At 52.2% G+C, this 19,689-nt stretch overlaps 1 protein-coding gene across 1 annotated transcript in view; it reads right to left on the bottom strand.

The window, feature by feature from the left end:
- Positions 1-228: 228 nt before the first annotated feature.
- LOC116410833 overlaps positions 229-19,689 on the bottom strand; it is a 43,048-nt gene continuing 23,587 nt past the window's right edge. Inside the window, exons 6-9 of the mRNA XM_031901983.1 lie at positions 18,022-18,168; positions 13,952-14,005; positions 6,211-6,321; positions 229-673 (exon numbers count right to left, since the gene is read on the bottom strand). Of these exons, the coding sequence (XP_031757843.1) occupies positions 597-673; positions 6,211-6,321; positions 13,952-14,005; positions 18,022-18,168 (389 nt within the window). The 3' untranslated portion in view covers positions 229-596. The remainder of the gene's footprint in view (positions 674-6,210; positions 6,322-13,951; positions 14,006-18,021; positions 18,169-19,689) is intronic.

The following is a 19,689-nucleotide window of genomic DNA, read 5'->3' on the forward strand; positions in this document are numbered from 1 at the left end:
TCGTGCCTGTAACGGACCCCCACGTAGCAGAACAATATGGCTGCCCCCCAGTGCCCTCGTGCCTGTAACGGACCCCCACGTAGCAGAACAATATGGCTGCCCCCCAAAGCCCTCGTGCCTGTAACGGACCCCCGCGTAGCACAACAATATGGCTGCCCCCAGTGCCCTCGTGCCTGTAACGGACCCCGCGTAGCAGAACAATATGGCTACCCCCCAGTGCCCTCGTGCCTGTAACGGACCCCCGTGTAGCAGAACAATATGGCTGCCCCCCAGTACTGTGCTATCAGGTTGCCGCTAGTCATTGTGGCTAACAGAGACCCCTCATTGGCCCCAGTACTTCTATGTCCCACCCAGTGTCCTGTTTATGTTCGATGGACCTGGTAGTTAATCCAGTTATTAATATGTTTATTGATAAAGCTCCGCCCACACACGGGCACATGATACATTGATACATTGGGTTCTGGTGCCGGAGGGGAGAGGCCCAATAGGGGGCTCCGTTTCATTAGGAAATATCCGTGCAGTTGTTTGGGCTTTGGCACCGGCGCTGAACTTGGCAGCCATGTCTGTCCCATGATAAAGCGGTGTCTCCGGGTGGGTCACAGGGGGCGCAGGGAGCCCAAGTCGTATTCACTCTCGGACAGGGTGTCTGGGACCCTCAGCAGTCCCTCCAGGGCTGGGGGGGGGGAACACAGCAAGTCACTTACAGCCAATGGGAATTTATAGTTTGTTCTACACATGGCACTGCCAACCTGCACTGGGGGGGGGGGGCGCTCCATATCCCATAGCTCTCTGCTCTAGTGTTGGGGGGGGACACTACATATCCCATAGCTCCCTGCTCTAGTGTTGGGGGGGACACTCCATATCCCATAGCTCCCTGCTCTAGTGTTGGGGGGGGCACTCCATATCCCATAGCTCCCTGCTCTAGTGTTGGGGGGGGCACTCCATATCCCATAGCTCCCTGCTCTAGTGTTGGGGGGGGCACTCCATATCCCATAGCTCCCTGCTCTAGTGTTGGGGGGGGCACTCCATATCCCATAGCTCCCTGCTCTAGTGTTGGGGGGGACACTCCATATCCCATAGCTCCCTGCTCTAGTGTTGGGGGGGGCACTCCATATCCCATAGCTCCCTGCTCTAGTGTTGGGGGGGGGACACCCCATATCCCATAGCTCCCTGCTCTATTGTTGGGGGGGGGACACTACATATCCCATAGCTCCCTGCTCTAGTGTTGGGGGGGGGACACTCCATATCCCATAGCTCCCTGCTCTAGTGTTGGGGGGGGGACACTACATATCCCATAGCTCCCTGCTCTAGTGTTGGGGGGGGGACACTACATATCCCATAGCTCCCTGCTCTAGTGTTGGGGGGGGGACACTACATATCCCATAGCTCCCTGCTCTAGTGTTGGGGGGGGACACCCCATATCCCATAGCTCCCTGCTCTATTGTTGGGGGGGGGACACCCCATATCCCATAGCTCCCTGCTCTATTGTTGGGGGGGACACTCCATATCCCATAGCTCCCTGCTCTAGTGTTGGGGGGGACACTCCATATCCCATAGCTCCCTGCTGTAGTGTTGGGGGGGGACACTCCATATCCCATAGCTCCCTGCTCTAGTGTTGGGGGGGACACTCCATATCCCATAGCTCCCTGCTCTATTGTTGGGGGGGGACACTCCATATCCCATAGCTCCCTGCTGTAGTGTTGGGGGGGGACACTCCATATCGCATAGCTCCCTGCTCTAGTGTTGGGGGGACACTCCATATCCCATAGCTCCCTGCTCTAGTGTTGGGGGGGGACACTCCATATCCCATAGCTCCCTGCTCTAGTGTTGGGGGGACACCCCAAATCCCATAGCTCCCTGCTCTAGTGTTGGGGGGACACTCCATATCCCATAGCTCCCTGCTGTAGTGTTGGGGGGACACTCCATATCCCATAGCTCCCTGCTCTATTCTTGGGGGGGACACTCCATATCCCATAGCTCCCTGCTCTATTGTTGTGGGGGGGGGACACTCCATATCCCATAGCTCCCTGCTCTATTGTTGGGGGGGGACACTCCATATCCCATAGCTCCTTGCTCTAGTGTTGGGGGGGGACACTCCATATCCCATAGCTCCCTGCTCTACTGTTGGGGGACACACTCCATATCCCATAGCTCCCTGCTCTAGTGTTGGGGGGGACACTCAATATCCCATAGCTCCCTGCTCTATTGTTGGGGGGGACACTCAATATCCCATAGCTCCCTGCTCTAGTGTTGGGGGACACCCCAAATCCCATAGCTCCCTGCTCTATTGTTGGGGGGGACACTCAATATCCCATAGCTCCCTGCTCTAGTGTTGGGGGGACACTCCATATCCCATAGCTCCCTGCTCTATTGTTGGGGGGGACACTCCATATCCCATAGCTCCCTGCTCTAGTGTTGGGGGGGGACACCCCATATCCCATAGCTCCCTGCTCTATTGTTGGGGGGGGACACTCCATATCCCATAGCTCCCTGCTCTAGTGTTGGGGGGGACACCCCATATCCCATAGCTCCCTGCTCTATTGTTGGGGGGGGACACTCCATATCCTATAGCTCCCTGCTCTATTGTTGGGGGGGACACTCCATATCCCATAGCTCCCTGCTCTATTGTTGGGGGGGACACCCCATATCCCATAGCTCCCTGCTCTATTGTTGGGGGGGGACACTCCATATCCCATAGCTCCCTGCTCTAGTGTTGGGGGGGGACACCCCATATCCCATAGCTCCCTGCTCTATTGTTGGGGGGGGACACTCCATATCCTATAGCTCCCTGCTCTAGTGTTGGGGGGGACACTCCATATCCCATAGCTCCCTGCTCTATTGTTGGGGGGGGACACTCCATATCCCATAGCTCCCTGCTCTAGTGTTGGGGGGGGGGACACTCCATATCCCATAGCTCCCTGCTCTAGTGTTGGGGGGGGACACTCCATATCCCATAGCTCCCTGCTCTATTGTTGGGAGGGGACACTCCATATCCCATAGCTCCCTGCTCTATTGTTGGGGGGGACACTCCATATCCCATAGCTCCCTGCTGTAGTGTTGGGAGGGGGACACTCCATATCCCATAGCTCCCTGCTGTAGTGTTGGGAGGGGGACACCCCATATCCCATAGCTCCCTGCTCTATTGTTGGGGGGACACTCCATATCCCATAGCTCCCTGCTGTAGTGTTGGGAGGGGGACACTCCATATCCCATAGCTCCCTGCTCTATTGTTGGGGGGGACACTCCATATCCCATAGCTCCCTGCTGTAGTGTTGGGAGGGGGACACTCCATATCCCATAGCTCCCTGCTGTAGTGTTGGGAGGGGGACACTCCATATCCCATAGCTCCCTGCTCTAGTGTTGGGGGGGGACACTCCATATCCCATAGCTCCCTGCTCTAGTGTTGGGGGGGACACTCCATATCCCATGGCTCCCTGCTCTATAGTTGGGAGGGGACACTCCATATCCCATAGCTCCCTGCTCTAGTGTTGGGGGGGACACTCCATATCCCATAGCTCCCTGCTCTATTGTTGGGGGGAAACTCCATATCCCATAGCTCCCTGCTCTATTGTTGGGGGGACACTCCATATCCCATAGCTCCCTGCTCTAGTGTTGGGGGGGACACTCCATATCCCATAGCTCCCTGCTCTATTGTTGGGGGGGGACACTCCATATCCCATAGCTCCCTGCTCTATTGTTGGGGGGACACTCCATATCCCATAGCTCCCTGCTGTAGTGTTGGGGGGGGGACACTCCATATCCCATGGCTCCCTGCTCTATAGTTGGGAGGGGACACTCCATATCCCATAGCTCCCTGCTCTAGTGTTGGGGGGGGACACTCCATATCCCATAGCTCCCTGCTCTAGTGTTGGGGGGGAGCACTCCATATCCCATAGCTCCCTGCTATATTGTTGGGGGTTGGACACCCCATATCCCATAGCTCCCTGCTCTAGTGTTGGGGGGGACACTCCATATCCCATAGCTCCCTGCTATATTGTTGGGGGGGGACACTCCATATCCCATAGCTCCCTGCTCTATTGTTGGGGGTTGGACACTCCATATCCCATAGCTCCCTACTCTATTGTTGGGGGGGGACACTCCATATCCCATAGCTCCCTGCTCTATTGTTGGGGGGGGACACTCCATATCCCATAGCTCCCTGCTCTAGTGTTGGGGGGGACACTCCATATCCCATAGCTCCCTGCTCTATTGTTGGGGGGGGACACTCCATATCCCATAGCTCCCTGCTCTAGTGTTGGGGGGGACACTCCATATCCATAGCTCCCTGCTCTATTGTTGGGGGGGGGACACTCCATATCCCATAGCTCCCTGCTCTAGTGTTGGGGGGGACACTCCATATCCCATAGCTCCCTGCTCTATTGTTGGGGGTTGGACACTCCATATCCCATAGCTCCCTGCTCTAGTGTTGGGGGTGGGGGACACTCCATATCCCATAGCTCCCTGCTCTATTGTTGGGGGGGACACTCCATATCCCATAGCTCCCTGCTCTATTGTTGGGGGGGGCACTCCATATCCCATAGCTCCCTGCTCTATTGTTGGGGGGGGGACACTCCATATCCCATAGCTCCCTGCTCTATTGTTGGGGGGGACACTCCATATCCCATAGCTCCCTGCTCTATTGTTGGGGGGGGACACTCCATATCCCATAGCTCCCTGCTCTATTGTTGGGGGGGACACTCCATATCCCATAGCTCCCTACTCTAGTGTTGGGGGGGGACACTCCATATCCCATAGCTCCCTACTCTAGTGTTGGGGGGGGGCACTCCATATCCCATAGCTCCCTACTCTAGTATTGGGGGGGGACACTCCATATCCCATAGCTCTCTGCTCTAGTGTTGGGGGGGGGGGACACTCCATATCCCATAGCTCCCTGCTCTAGTGTTGGGGGGACACTCCATATCCCATAGCTCCCTGCTCTAGTGTTGGGGGGACACTCCATATCCCATAGCTCCCTGCTCTAGTGTTGGGGGGACACTCCATATCCCATAGCTCCCTGCTATATTGTTGGGGGTTGGACACCCCATATCCCATAGCTCCCTGCTCTATTGTTGGGGGTTGGACACTCCATATCCCATAGCTCCCTGCTATATTGTTGGGGGGGACACTCCATATCCCATAGCTCCCTGCTCTATTGTTGGGGGTTGGACACTCCATATCCCATAGCTCCCTGCTATATTGTTGGGGGTTGGACACTCCATATCCCATAGCTCCCTGCTCTAGTGTTGGGGGTTGGACACTCCATATCCCATAGCTCCCTGCTCTAGTGTTGGGGGTTGGACACTCCATATCCCATAGCTCCCTGCTCTATTGTTGGGGGTTGGACACTCCATATCCCATAGCTCCCTGCTCTAGTGTTGGGGGTTGGACACTCCATATCCCATAGCTCCCTGCTCTAGTGTTGGGGGTTGGACACTCCATATCCCATAGCTCCCTGCTCTATTGTTGGGGGTTGGACACTCCATATCCCATAGCTCCCTGCTCTAGTGTTGGGGGTTGGACACTCCATATCCCATAGCTCCCTGCTCTATTGTTGGGGGTTGGACACTCCATATCCCATAGCTCCCTGCTCTAGTGTTGGGGGTTGGACACTCCATATCCCATAGCTCCCTGCTCTAGTGTTGGGGGTTGGACACTCCATATCCCATAGCTCCCTGCTCTATTGTTGGGGGTTGGACACTCCATATCCCATAGCTCCCTGCTCTATTGTTGGGGGGGACACTCCATATCCCATAGCTCCCTGCTCTATTGTTGGGGGGGGGACACTCCATATCCCATAGCTCCCTGCTCTATTGTTGGGGGGGACACTCCATATCCCATAGCTCCCTGCTCTATTGTTGGGGGGGGACACTCCATATCCCATAGCTCCCTGCTCTATTGTTGGGGGGGACACTCCATATCCCATAGCTCCCTACTCTAGTGTTGGGGGGGGACACTCCATATCCCATAGCTCCCTACTCTAGTGTTGGGGGGGGCACTCCATATCCCATAGCTCCCTACTCTAGTGTTTGGGGGGGGCACTCCATATCCCATAGCTCCCTACTCTAGTATTGGGGGGGGACACTCCATATCCCATAGCTCTCTGCTCTAGTGTTGGGGGGGGGGACACTCCATATCCCATGGCTCCCTGCTTAACTACCAAACACTGGGGGGGCAGCCTTAGCCCCATATCCCTTTTATGCCCCCGGGTACCTGGGTAGGCAGAGAGTAGGTGGCAGTGGGGCGCCTGGCAGTACTCGTTGGGTTCCGACCGATGTCCCTGGGACTGAGCGGCGCCTCCCCCCTGAGTCTGATGGAAAGAAGCTGAGAAACAGGATTAGTCTGACATGGAAAGTCTTTGTTAAAGGGAAACAGATCACAACACAGAAATAGACTAGAAAGCCCCCCCCACCCAGGTACATACTTACCCCCCTACACAGGTGCACTGCCTACCCCCCCACCCAGGTACATACTTACCCCTCCTACACAGGGGCACTGCTCACTTCCCTCCCCCACCCAGGTACATACTTACCCCCCCCCCTACACAGGTGCACTGCTCACTTCCCTCCCCCACCCAGGTACATACTTACCCCCCCCCTACACAGGGGCACTGCTCACTTCCTTCCCCCACCCAGGTACATACTTACCCCCCTACACAGGGGCACTGCTCACTTCCCTCCCCCACCCAGGTACATACTTACCCCCCCTACACAGGTGCACTGCTCACTTCCCTCCCCCACCCAGGTACATACTTACCCCCCCCCCTACACAGGTGCACTGCTCACTTCCCTCCCCCACCCAGGTACATACTTACCCCCCCCTACACAGGTGCACTGCTCACTTCCCTCCCCACCCAGGTACATACTTACCCCCCCCTACACAGGTGCACTGCTCACTTCCCTCCCCACCCAGGTACATACTTACCCCCCTACACAGGTGCACTGCTCACTTCCCTCCCCACCCAGGTACATACTTACCCCCCTACACAGGTGCACTGCTCACTTCCCTCCCCACCCAGGTACATACTTACCCCCCCCTACACAGGTGCACTGCTCACTTCCCTCCCCCACCCAGGTACATACTTACCCCCCCTACACAGGTGCACTGCTCACTTCCCTCCCCCACCCAGGTAGATACTTACCCCCCTACACAGGTGCACTGCTCACTTCCCTCCCCCACCCAGGTACATACTTACCCCCCCTACACAGGTGCACTGCTCACTTCCCTCCCCACCCAGGTACATACTTACCCCCCCTACACAGGTGCACTGCTCACTTCCCTCCCCCACCCAGGTACATACTTACCCCCCCTACACAGGTGCACGGCTCACTTCCCTCCCCCACCCAGGTACATACTTACCCCCCCTACACAGGTGCACGGCTCACTTCCCTCCCCCACCCAGGTACATACTTACCCCCCCTACACAGGTGCACGGCTCACTTCCCTCCCCCACCCAGGTACATACTTACCCCCCCTACACAGGTGCACTGCTCACTTCCCTCCCCCACCCAGGTACATACTTACCCCCCCTACACAGGTGCACGGCTCACTTCCCTCCCCCACCCAGGTACATACTTACCCCCCCTACACAGGTGCACTGCTCACTTCCCTCCCCACCCAGGTACATACTTACCCCCCCTACACAGGTGCACTGCTCACTTCCCTCCCCCACCCAGGTACATACTTACCCCCCCTACACAGGTGCACTGCTCACTTCCCTCCCCCACCCAGGTACATACTTACCCCCCCTACACAGGTGCACTGCTCACTTCCCTCCCCCACCCAGGTACATACTTACCCCCCCTACACAGGTGCACTGCTCACTTCCCTCCCCCACCCAGGTACATACTTACCCCCCCTACACAGATGCACTGCTCCTCCCCCACCCAGGTACATACTTACCCCCCCCACACAGGTGCACTGCTCACTTCCCTCCCCCACCCAGGTACATACTTACCCCCCCCTACACAGGTGCACTGCTCCTCCCCCACCCAGGTACATACTTACCCCCCCTACACAGGTGCACTGCTCCTCCCCCACCCAGGTACATACTTACCCCCCCCACACAGGTGCACTGCTCACGTCCCTCCCCCACCCAGGTACATACTTACCCCCCTACACAGGTGCACTGCTCACTTCCCCCCCCCCACCCAGGTACATACTTACCCCCCCTACACAGGTGCACTGCTCACTTCCCCCCCCCCACCCAGGTACATACTTACCCCCCCTACACAGGTGCACTGCTCACTTCCCTCCCCACCCAGGTACATACTTACCCCCCTACACAGGTGCACTGCTCACTTCCCTCCCCCACCCAGGTACATACTTACCCCCCTACATAGGTGCACTGCTCACTTCCCTCCCCCACCCAGGTACATACTTACCCCCCCTACACAGATGCACTGCTCCTCCCCCACCCAGGTACATACTTACCCCCCCCACACAGGTGCACTGCTCACGTCCCTCCCCCACCCAGGTACATACTTACCCCCCCTACACAGGTGCACTGCTCACTACCCTCCCCCACCCAGGTACATACTTACCCCCCCTACACAGGTGCACTGCTCACTTCCCTCCCCCACCCAGGTACATACTTACCCCCCTACACAGGTGCACTGCTCACTTCTCCCCCCCCCACCCAGGTACATACTTACCCCCCCTACACAGGTGCACTGCTCACTTCCCTCCCCCCACCCAGGTACATACTTACCCCCCCTACACAGGTGCACTGCTCACTTCCCCCCCCCCCACCCAGGGACGCTTTCTTCAATGCAAATGGCTGGCATTCTGAGCGACTCAATGTTTCTAACTGACAAGACACCCTATATTAATGAGCCAATCACACAGAAGGCTTATTATAGGAGACGGACAGGTAAAATGAATGGGGGAGGAGCCATGTTGCTAGGCACCCACCAGTGGTTGCAGTCACTCACCTGCTCCCTGCCCCATGGTGGGGTGACACTGCAGCCAAACACTCCCCCGGGCTGGCGCCTTACTCCTTTTATTAATACACAATAACTGCAGCGGGGCAATAATAGCTAACTGCTGATTGGTTGCTTTGGGTTACTGCGCCAGTGACAGATAACGACTGATTGGTTGCTGTGGGTTACTGCGCCAGTGACAGATACATGCTGATTGGTTGCTGTGGGTTACTGCGCCAGTGACAGATAACGACTGATTGGTTGCTGTGGGTTACTGCGCCAGTGACAGATAACGACTGATTGGTTGCTGTGGGTTACTGCGCCAGTGACAGATAACGACTGATTTGTTGCTGTGGGTTACTGCGCCAGTGACAGATAACGACTGATTGGTTGCTTTGGGTTACTGCGCCAGTGACAGATAACGACTGATTGGTTGCTTTGGGTTACTGCGCCAGTGACAGATAACGACTGATTGGTTGCTCTGGGTTACTCCGCCAGTGACAGATAACGACTGATTGGTTGCTGTGGGTTACTGCGCCAGTGACAGATAACGACTGATTGGTTGCTGTGGGTTACTGCGCCAGTGACAGATAACGACTGATTGGTTGCTGTGGGTTACTGCGCCAGTGACAGATAACGACTGATTGGTTGCTGTGGGTTACTGCGCCAGTGACAGATAACGACTGATTTGTTGCTGTGGGTTACTGCGCCAGTGACAGATAACGACTGATTGGTTGCTGTGGGTTACTGCGCCAGTGACAGATACATGCTGATTGGTTGCTGTGGGTTACTGCGCCAGTGACAGATAACTGCTGATTGGTTGCTGTGGGTTACTGCGCCAGTGACAGATACATGCTGATTGGTTGCTGTGGGTTACTGCGCCAGTGACAGATAACTGCTGATTGGTTGCTGTGGGTTACTGCGCCAGTGACAGATAACGACTGATTGGTTGCTGTGGGTTACTGTGCCAGTGACAGATACATGCTGATTGGTTGCTGTGGGTTACTGCGCCAGTGACAGATACATGCTGATTGGTTGCTGTGGGTTACTGCGCCAGTGACAGATACATGCTGATTGGTTGCTGTGGGTTACTGCGCCAGTGACAGATAACTGCTGATTGGTTGCTGTGGGTTACTGCGCCAGTGACAGATACATGCTGATTGGTTGCTGTGGGTTACTGCGCCAGTGACAGGTAACTGCTGATTGGTTGCTGTGGGTTACTGCGTCAGTGACAGATACATGCTGATTGGTTGCTGTGGGTTACTGCGCCAGTGACAGATAACTACTGATTGGTTGCTGTGGGTTACTGCACCAGTGACAGATAACTGCTGATTGGTTGCTGTGGGTTACTGCGCCAGTGACAGATACATGCTGATTGGTTGCTGTGGGTTACTGCGCCAGTGACAGATACATGCTGATTGGTTGCTGTGGGTTACTGCGCCAGTGACAGATAACTGCTGATTGGTTGCTGTGGGTTACTGCGCCAGTGACAGATACATGCTGATTGGTTGCTGTGGGTTACTGCGCCAGTGACAGATACATGCTGATTGGTTGCTGTGGGTTACTGCGCCAGTGACAGATACATGCTGATTGGTTGCTGTGGGTTACTTCCGCCAGTGACAGATAACTGCTGATTGGTTGCTGTGGGTTACTGCGCCAGTGACAGATAACGACTGATTGGTTGCTGTGGGTTACTGCGCCAGTGACAGATAACGACTGATTGGTTGCTGTGGGTTACTGCGCCAGTGACAGATAACTACTGATTGGTTGGTGTGGGTTACTGCGCCAGTGACAGATACATGCTGATTGGTTGCTGTGGGTTACTGCGCCAGTGACAGATACATGCTGATTGGTTGCTGTGGGTTACTGCGCCAGTGACAGATACATGCTGATTGGTTGCTGTGGGTTACTGCGCCAGTGACAGATACATGCTGATTGGTTGCTGTGGGTTACTGCGCCAGTGACAGATACATGCTGATTGGTTGCTGTGGGTTACTGCGCCAGTGACAGATACATGCTGATTGGTTGCTGTGGGTTACTGCGCCAGTGACAGATACATGCTGATTGGTTGCTGTGGGTTACTGCGCCAGTGACAGATACATGCTGATTGGTTGCTGTGAGTTACTGTGCCAGTGACAGATACATGCTGATTGGTTGCTGTGAGTTACTGCGCCAGTGACAGATAACGACTGATTGGTTGCTGTGGGTTACTGCGCCAGTGACAGATACATGCTGATTGGATGCTGTGGGTTACTGCGCCAGTGACAGATAACTACTGATTGGTTGCTGTGGGTTACTGCGCCAGTGACAGATAAATGCTGATTGGTTGCTGTGGGTTACTGCGCCAGTGACAGATACATGCTGATTGGTTGCTGTGGGTTACTGCGCCAGTGACAGATAACTACTGATTGGTTGCTGTGGGTTACTGCGGCCAGTGACAGATAACTACTGATTGGTTGCTGTGGGTTACTGCGCCAGTGACAGATACATGCTGATTGGTTGCTGTGGGTTACTGCGCCAGTGACAGATAACTACTGATTGGCTGCTGTGGGTTACTGCGCCAGTGACAGATAACTACTGATTGGTTGCTGTGGGTTACTGCGCCAGTGACAGATAACTACTGATTGGTTGCTGTGGGTTACTGCGCCAGTGACAGATAACTACTGATTGGTTGCTGTGGGTTACTGCGCCAGTGACAGATACATGCTGATTGGTTGCTGTGGGTTACTGCGCCAGTGACAGATAACTGCTGATTGGTTGCTGTGGGTTACTGCGCCAGTGACAGATACATGCTGATTGGTTGCTGTGGGTTACTCCGCCAGTGACAGATAACTGCTGATTGGTTGCTGTGGGTTACTGCGTCAGTGACAGATACATGCTGATTGGTTGCTGTGGGTTACTGCGCCAGTGACAGATAACTACTGATTGGTTGCTGTGGGTTACTGCACCAGTGACAGATAACTGCTGATTGGTTGCTGTGGGTTACTGCGCCAGTGACAGATACATGCTGATTGGTTGCTGTGGGTTACTGCGCCAGTGACAGATACATGCTGATTGGTTGCTGTGGGTTACTGCGCCAGTGACAGATAACTGCTGATTGGTTGCTGTGGGTTACTGCGCCAGTGACAGATACATGCTGATTGGTTGCTGTGGGTTACTGCGCCAGTGACAGGTAACTGCTGATTGGTTGCTGTGGGTTACTGCGTCAGTGACAGATACATGCTGATTGGTTGCTGTGGGTTACTGCGCCAGTGACAGATAACTACTGATTGGTTGCTGTGGGTTACTGCACCAGTGACAGATAACTGCTGATTGGTTGCTGTGGGTTACTGCGCCAGTGACAGATACATGCTGATTGGTTGCTGTGGGTTACTGCGCCAGTGACAGATACATGCTGATTGGTTGCTGTGGGTTACTGCGCCAGTGACAGATAACTGCTGATTGGTTGCTGTGGGTTACTGCGCCAGTGACAGATACATGCTGATTGGTTGCTGTGGGTTACTGCGCCAGTGACAGATAACTGCTGATTGGTTGCTGTGGGTTACTGCGCCAGTGACAGATAACGACTGATTGGTTGCTGTGGGTTACTGCGCCAGTGACAGATAACGACTGATTGGTTGCTGTGGGTTACTGCGCCAGTGACAGATAACTACTGATTGGTTGGTGTGGGTTACTGCGCCAGTGACAGATACATGCTGATTGGTTGCTGTGGGTTACTGCGCCAGTGACAGATACATGCTGATTGGTTGCTGTGGGTTACTGCGCCAGTGACAGATACATGCTGATTGGTTGCTGTGGGTTACTGCGCCAGTGACAGATACATGCTGATTGGTTGCTGTGGGTTACTGCGCCAGTGACAGATACATGCTGATTGGTTGCTGTGGGTTACTGCGCCAGTGACAGATACATGCTGATTGGTTGCTGTGGGTTACTGCGCCAGTGACAGGTAACTGCTGATTGGTTGCTGTGGGTTACTGCGCCAGTGACAGATACATGCTGATTGGTTGCTGTGGGTTACTGCGCCAGTGACAGATACATGCTGATTGGTTGCTGTGGGTTACTGCGCCAGTGACAGATACATGCTGATTGGTTGCTGTGAGTTACTGTGCCAGTGACAGATACATGCTGATTGGTTGCTGTGAGTTACTGCGCCAGTGACAGATAACGACTGATTGGTTGCTGTGGGTTACTGCGCCAGTGACAGATACATGCTGATTGGATGCTGTGGGTTACTGCGCCAGTGACAGATAACTACTGATTGGTTGCTGTGGGTTACTGCGCCAGTGACAGATAAATGCTGATTGGTTGCTGTGGGTTACTGCGCCAGTGACAGATACATGCTGATTGGTTGCTGTGGGTTACTGCGCCAGTGACAGATAACTACTGATTGGTTGCTGTGGGTTACTGCGCCAGTGACAGATAACTACTGATTGGTTGCTGTGGGTTACTGCGCCAGTGACAGATACATGCTGATCGGTTGCTGTGGGTTACTGCGCCAGTGACAGATAACTACTGATTGGCTGCTGTGGGTTACTGCGCCAGTGACAGATAACTACTGATTGGTTGCTGTGGGTTACTGCGCCAGTGACAGATAACTACTGATTGGTTGCTGTGGGTTACTGCGCCAGTGACAGATAACTACTGATTGGTTGCTGTGGGTTACTGCGCCAGTGACAGATAACTACTGATTGGTTGCTGTGGTTTACTGCGCCAGTGACAGATACATGCTGATTGGTTGCTGTGGGTTACTGCGCCAGTGACAGATAACTACTGATTGGCTGCTGTGGGTTACTGCGCCAGTGACAGGTAACTGCTGATTGGTTGCTGTGGGTTACTGCGCCAGTGACAGATACATGCTGATTGGTTGCTGTGGGTTACTGCGCCAGTGACAGATACATGCTGATTGGTTGCTGTGGGTTACTGCGCCAGTGACAGATAACTGCTGATTGGTTGCTCTCTATGTTACTATATTCTATACATTTCTATTGGCAGAGACAGTGCCATATAATGGTGTTGGTGAGGCCGGTACCTACCATTGTGTCGGGCTCGTGTTGGGCCGATCCACTGACTCTCCGTTTTCTTGGAAACTATTGGAGAAAATAACGACTTTCTGAGCTGAAGAAAAGGATAACGAGAAACAAAGTGGCACAAAGCCTTAAACACTGTCCCTTTAATACTCTTCATAGTGTGTTGGAATGTACAGGGTTAATAGGGCTCGAAATACACACTGCTATCATTAGGTTATTAGGGTTAGGGTTATTAGGGTTATTAGGGTTAGGGTTATTAGAGTTAGGGTTATTAGGGTTAGGGTTATTAGGGTTAGGGTTACTAGTGTTAGGGTTAGGGTTATTAGGGTTAGGGTTATTAGTGTTAGGGTTATTAGAGTTAGGGTTATTAGGGTTAGGGTTATTAGGGTTAGGGTTACTAGTGTTAGGGTTATTAGGGTTAGGGTTATTAGGGTTAGGGTTAGGGTTATTAGGGTTAGGGTTATTAGGGTTAGGGTTATTAGGGTTATTAGGGTTATTAGGGTTAGGGTTAGGGTTATTAGGGTTAGGGTTATTAGAGTTAGGGTTACTAGCGTTAGGGTTAGGGTTATTAGGGTTAGGGTTATTAGGGTTAGGGTTATTAGGGTTATTAGGGTTAGGGTTATTAGGGTTAGGGTTATTAGGGTTACGGTTATTAGGGTTAGGGTTAGGGTTATTAGGGTTAGGGTTATTAGGATTAGGGTTATTAGGGTTAGGGTTATTAGGGTTAGGGTTATTAGGGTTAGGGTTATTAGCATTAGGGTTATTAGGGTTAGGGTTAGGGTTATTAGGGTTAGGGTTATTAGCATTAGGGTTATTAGGGTTAGGGTTATTAGGGTTAGGGTTATTAGGGTTAGGGTTATTAGGCAAAGACACAATAAGATATGATCACACTTTTTTTTGTGGATATAAACTCTTACCCACAGTTATGGTGGGTCCGGGTGCTCATGCCCCAGACCATTCAGCATTGGGAGCCATCACAGGAAATCAAGTATGAAGATAGGCAGGCACTCCGAATTATTTGTTGCAAAAGGTAGATAAATGCAGCCAGTAGAAAATAGTTAAATTAAAAAAGTATAAATTTTATTTTATCCATATGTAAAAGCAAATAGCCTTACGCGTTTCATACCAATAGGGTACTTAATCATACAGCCTATGATTAAGTACCCTATTGGTATGAAACGCGTAAGGCTATTTGCTTTTACATATGGATAAAATAAAATTTATACTTTTTTAATTTAACTATTTTCTACTGGCTGCATTTATCTACCTTTTGCAACAAATAATTCGGAGTGCCTGCCTATCTTCATACTTGATTTCCTGTTAGGGTTATTAGGGTTAGGGTTATTAAGGTTAGGGTTATTAGGGTTAGGGTTACTAGTGTTAGGGTTAGGGTTATTAGGGTTAGGGTTATTAGGGTTAGGGTTATTAGGGTTATTAGGGTTAGGGTTATTAGGGTTAGGGTTATTAGGGTTAGGGTTATTAGGGTTAGGGTTACTAGTGTTAGGGTTAGGGTTATTAGGGTTAGGGTTATTAGGGTTAGGGTTATTAGGGTTAGGGTTATTAGGGTTAGGGTTATTAGGATTAGGGTTATTAGGGTTAGGGTTATTAGGGTTAGGGTTATTAGGGTTAGGGTTACTAGTGTTAGGGTTAGGGTTATTAGGGTTAGGGTTATTAGGGTTAGGGTTATTAGGGTTAGGGTTATTAGGGTTAGGGTTACTAGCGTTAGGGTTACTAGCGTTAGGGTTACTAGCGTTAGGGTTACTAGCGTTAGGGTTAGGGTTATTAGGGTTAGGGTTATTAGGGTTACTAGCATTAGGGTTATTAGGATTAGGGTTATTAGGGTTACTAGCATTAGGGTTATTAGGATTAGGGTTATTAGGGTTAGGGTTACTAGCGTTAGGGTTACCAGCGTTAGGGTTACTAGCGTTAGGGTTATTAGGGTTATTAGGGTTAGGGTTACTAGCGTTAGGGTTACTAGCGTTAGGGTTAGGGTTATTAGAGTTAGGGTTATTAGGGTTAGAGTTATTAGGGTTAGGGTTATTAGGGTTAGGGTTATTAGGGTTAGGGTTATTAGGGTTAGGGTTACTAGCATTAGGGTTACTAGGGTTAGGGTTACTAGCGTTAGGGTTACTAGTGTTAGGGTTACTAGCGTTAGGGTTACTAGTGTTAGGGTTACTAGCGTTAGGGTTACTAGCGTTAGGGTTTTTAGGATTAGGGTTATTAGGGTTAGGGTTATTAGGGTTAGGGTTACTAGCGTTAGGGTTTTTAGGATTAGGGTTATTAGGGTTAGGGTTATTAGGGTTAGGGTTACTAGCGTTAGGGTTATTAGAGTTAGGGTTATTAGGGTTAGGGTTACTAGCGTTAGGGTTACTAGCGTTAGGGTTAGGGTTATTAGGGTTAGGGTTACTAGCATTAGGGTTATTAGGATTAGGGTTATTAGGGTTAGGGTTATTAGGGTTAGGGTTATTAGGGTTAGGGTTATTAGGGTTACTAGCGTTAGGGTTAGGGTTATTAGGGTTAGGGTTATTAGGGTTACTAGCGTTAGGGTTAGGGTTATTAGGGTTAGGGTTATTAGGGTTACTAGCGTTAGGGTTATTAGGGTTAGGGTTACTTGCGTTAGGGTTATTAGGATTAGGGTTATTAGGGTTAGGGTTATTAGGGTTAGGGTTATTAGGGTTAGGGTTATTAGGGTTAGGGTTATTAGGGTTACTAGCGTTAGGGTTATTAGGGTTACTAGGGTTAGGGTTATTAGGGTTACTTGCGTTAGGGTTAGGGTTACTAGCGTTAGGGTTCCCTGTGAGCTCCCTGTGAGCTTCCTGCACGTTCCCTGTGAGTTCCCTGTGCATTCCCTGTGCGTTCCCTGCGTGTTCCCTTTGAGTTCCCCCTGGGTTCCCAGCGTGTTCCCTACATGTTCCCTGCACGTTCCCTGTGAGTTCCCCCTGGGTTCCCTACATGTTCCCTGCACGTTCCCTGTGAGTTCCCCCTGGGTTCCCTACATGTTCCCTGCACGTTCCCTGTGAGTTCCCCCTGGGTTCCCTACATGTTCCCTACACGTTCCCTGTGAGTTCCCCCTGGGTTCCCTACATGTTCCCTACACGTTCCCTGTGAGTTCCCCCTGGGTTCCCTACATGTTCCCTACACGTTCCCTGTGAGTTCCCCCTGGGTTCCCTACATGTTCCCTACACGTTCCCTGTGAGTTCCCCCTGGGTTCCCTACATGTTCCCTACACGTTCCCTGTGAGTTCCCTGTGAGCTTTCTGTCACGTTCCCTGTGCGTTCCTTGTGCGTTCCCTTTCTCACTCACGTCCCCTCACTCTCACTCTCACTCACGTCCCCTCACTCACACTCTCACTCACGTCCCCTCACTCTCACTCTCACTCACATCCCCTCACTCGCACTCTCACTCATGTCCCCTCACTCGCACTCTCACTCACGTCCCCTCACTCGCACTCCCACTCATGTCCCCTCACTCGCACTCTCACTCACGTCCCCTCACTCTCACTCTCACTCACGTCCCCTCACTCGCACTCTCACTCATGTCCCCTCACTCACACTCTCACTCATGTCCCCTCACTCACACTCTCACTCATGTCCCCTCACTCACACTCTCACTCATGTCCCCTCACTCACACTCTCACTCATGTCCCCTCACTCACACTCTCACTCACATCCCCTCACTCACACTCTCACTCACATCCCCTCACTCTCACTCACATCCCCTCACTCACACTCTCACTCACATCCCCTCACTCACACTCTCACTCACATCCCCTCACTCTCACTCACATCCCCTCACTCACACTCTCACTCACATCCCCTCACTCTCACTCACATCCCCTCACTCTCACTCACATCCCCTCACTCACACTCTCACTCACATCCCCTCACTCTCACTCACATCCCCTCACTCACACTCTCACTCACATCCCCTCACTCTCACTCACATCCCCTCACACACACTCTCACTCACATCCCCTCACTCACTCTCTCACTCATGTCCCCTCACTCACACTCTCACTCACATCCCCTCACACACACTAATGATAATAAAATTCCTAACACACTGAAAGTACTTACCCCTCCTCCTTATCTTCCGGAGAATCGGGGGGCAACAACACATTGCCAGCAAACAGAGGAGTGAGAGGCCGAGGAGGAGGCCGAGTAGCGGCACCAGGAGAGACTGCTCAGAACAAGGCTCCAAATTGCAGGGCAACTTCACGAGACCTGCAGCAAAAGACAAATATAGACTGTAAGCTCTGCTGGCACAGCAACAATCCCACCTCATTTCTACCTGTCAGCCAGCCAATGGGGGAGCCCCTATAGGGATCAGTAATATAGTAATATTGCCTCTCTCTGCCAGCCAATGGGGGGAGCCCCTATAGGGATCAGTAATATAGTAATATTGCCTCTCTCTGCCAGCCAATGGGGGGGCCCCTATAGGGATCAGTAATATAGTAATATTGCCTCTCTCTGCCAGCCAATGGGGGGAGCCCCTATAGGGATCAGTAATATAGTAATATTGCCTCTCTCTGCCAGCCAATGGCGGAGCCCCTATAGGGATCAGTAATATAGTAATATTGCCTCTCTCTGCCAGCCAATGGGGGAGCCCCTATAGGTATTGGTAATATAGTAATATTTCCTCTCTCGGCCAGCCAATGGGGGGAGCTCTTTTAGGGATCAGTAATATCGTAATATTGCCTCTCTCTGCCAGCCAATGGGAGGAGCCCCTATAGGTATTGGTAATATAGTAATATTGCCTCTCTCTGCCAGCCAATGGGGGGAGCCCCTATAGGGATCAGTAATATAGTAATATTGCCTCTCTCTGCCAGCCAATGGGGGGAGCCCCTATAGGGATCAGTAATATAGTAATATTGCCTCTCTCTGCCAGCCAATGGGGGGGACCCCTATAGGGATCAGTAATATAGTAATATTGCCTCTCTCTGCCAGCCAATGGGGGGAGCCCCTATAGGGATCAGTAATATAGTAATATTGCCTCTCTCTGCCAGCCAATGGGGGGAGCCCCTATAGGGATCAGCAATAAAGTAATATTGCCTCTCTCTGCCAGCCAATGGGGGGGGGGGGAACCCCTATAGGGATCAGTAATATAGTAATATTGCCTCTCTCTGCCAGCCAATGGGGGGAGCCCCTATAGGGATCAGTAATATAGTAATATTGCCTCTCTCGGCCAGCCAATGGGGGAGCCCCTATAGGTATTGGTAATATACTAATATTGCCTCTCTCGGCCAGCCAATGGGGGGGAACCCCTATAGGGATCAGTAATATAGTAATATTGCCTCTCTCGGTCAGCCAATGGGGGGGAACCCCTATAGGGATCAGTAATATAGTAATATAGCCTCTCTCTGCCAGCCAATGGGGGGGAACCCCTATAGGAATCAGTAATATAGTAATATTGCCTCTCTCGGCCAGCCAATGGGGGAACCCCTATAGGTATTGGTAATATAGTAATATTGCCTCTCTCTGCCAGCCAATGGGGGGAGCTCCTTTAGGGATCAGTAATATAGTAATATTGCCTCTCTCTGCCAGCCAATGGGGGGAGCCCCTATAGGGATCAGTAATATAGTAATATTGCCTCTCTCTGCCAGCCAACGGGGGGAGCCCCTATAGGGATCAGCAATATAGTAATATTGCCTCTCTCTGCCAGCCAATGGGGGGGGGGGAACCCCTATAGGGATCAGTAATATAGTAATATTGCCTCTCTCTGCCAGCCAATGGGGGGAGCCCCTA

Source organism: Xenopus tropicalis, chromosome 5, assembly GCF_000004195.4.
Source record: "Xenopus tropicalis strain Nigerian chromosome 5, UCB_Xtro_10.0, whole genome shotgun sequence".
Lineage (NCBI taxonomy): Eukaryota > Metazoa > Chordata > Amphibia > Anura > Pipidae > Xenopus > Xenopus tropicalis.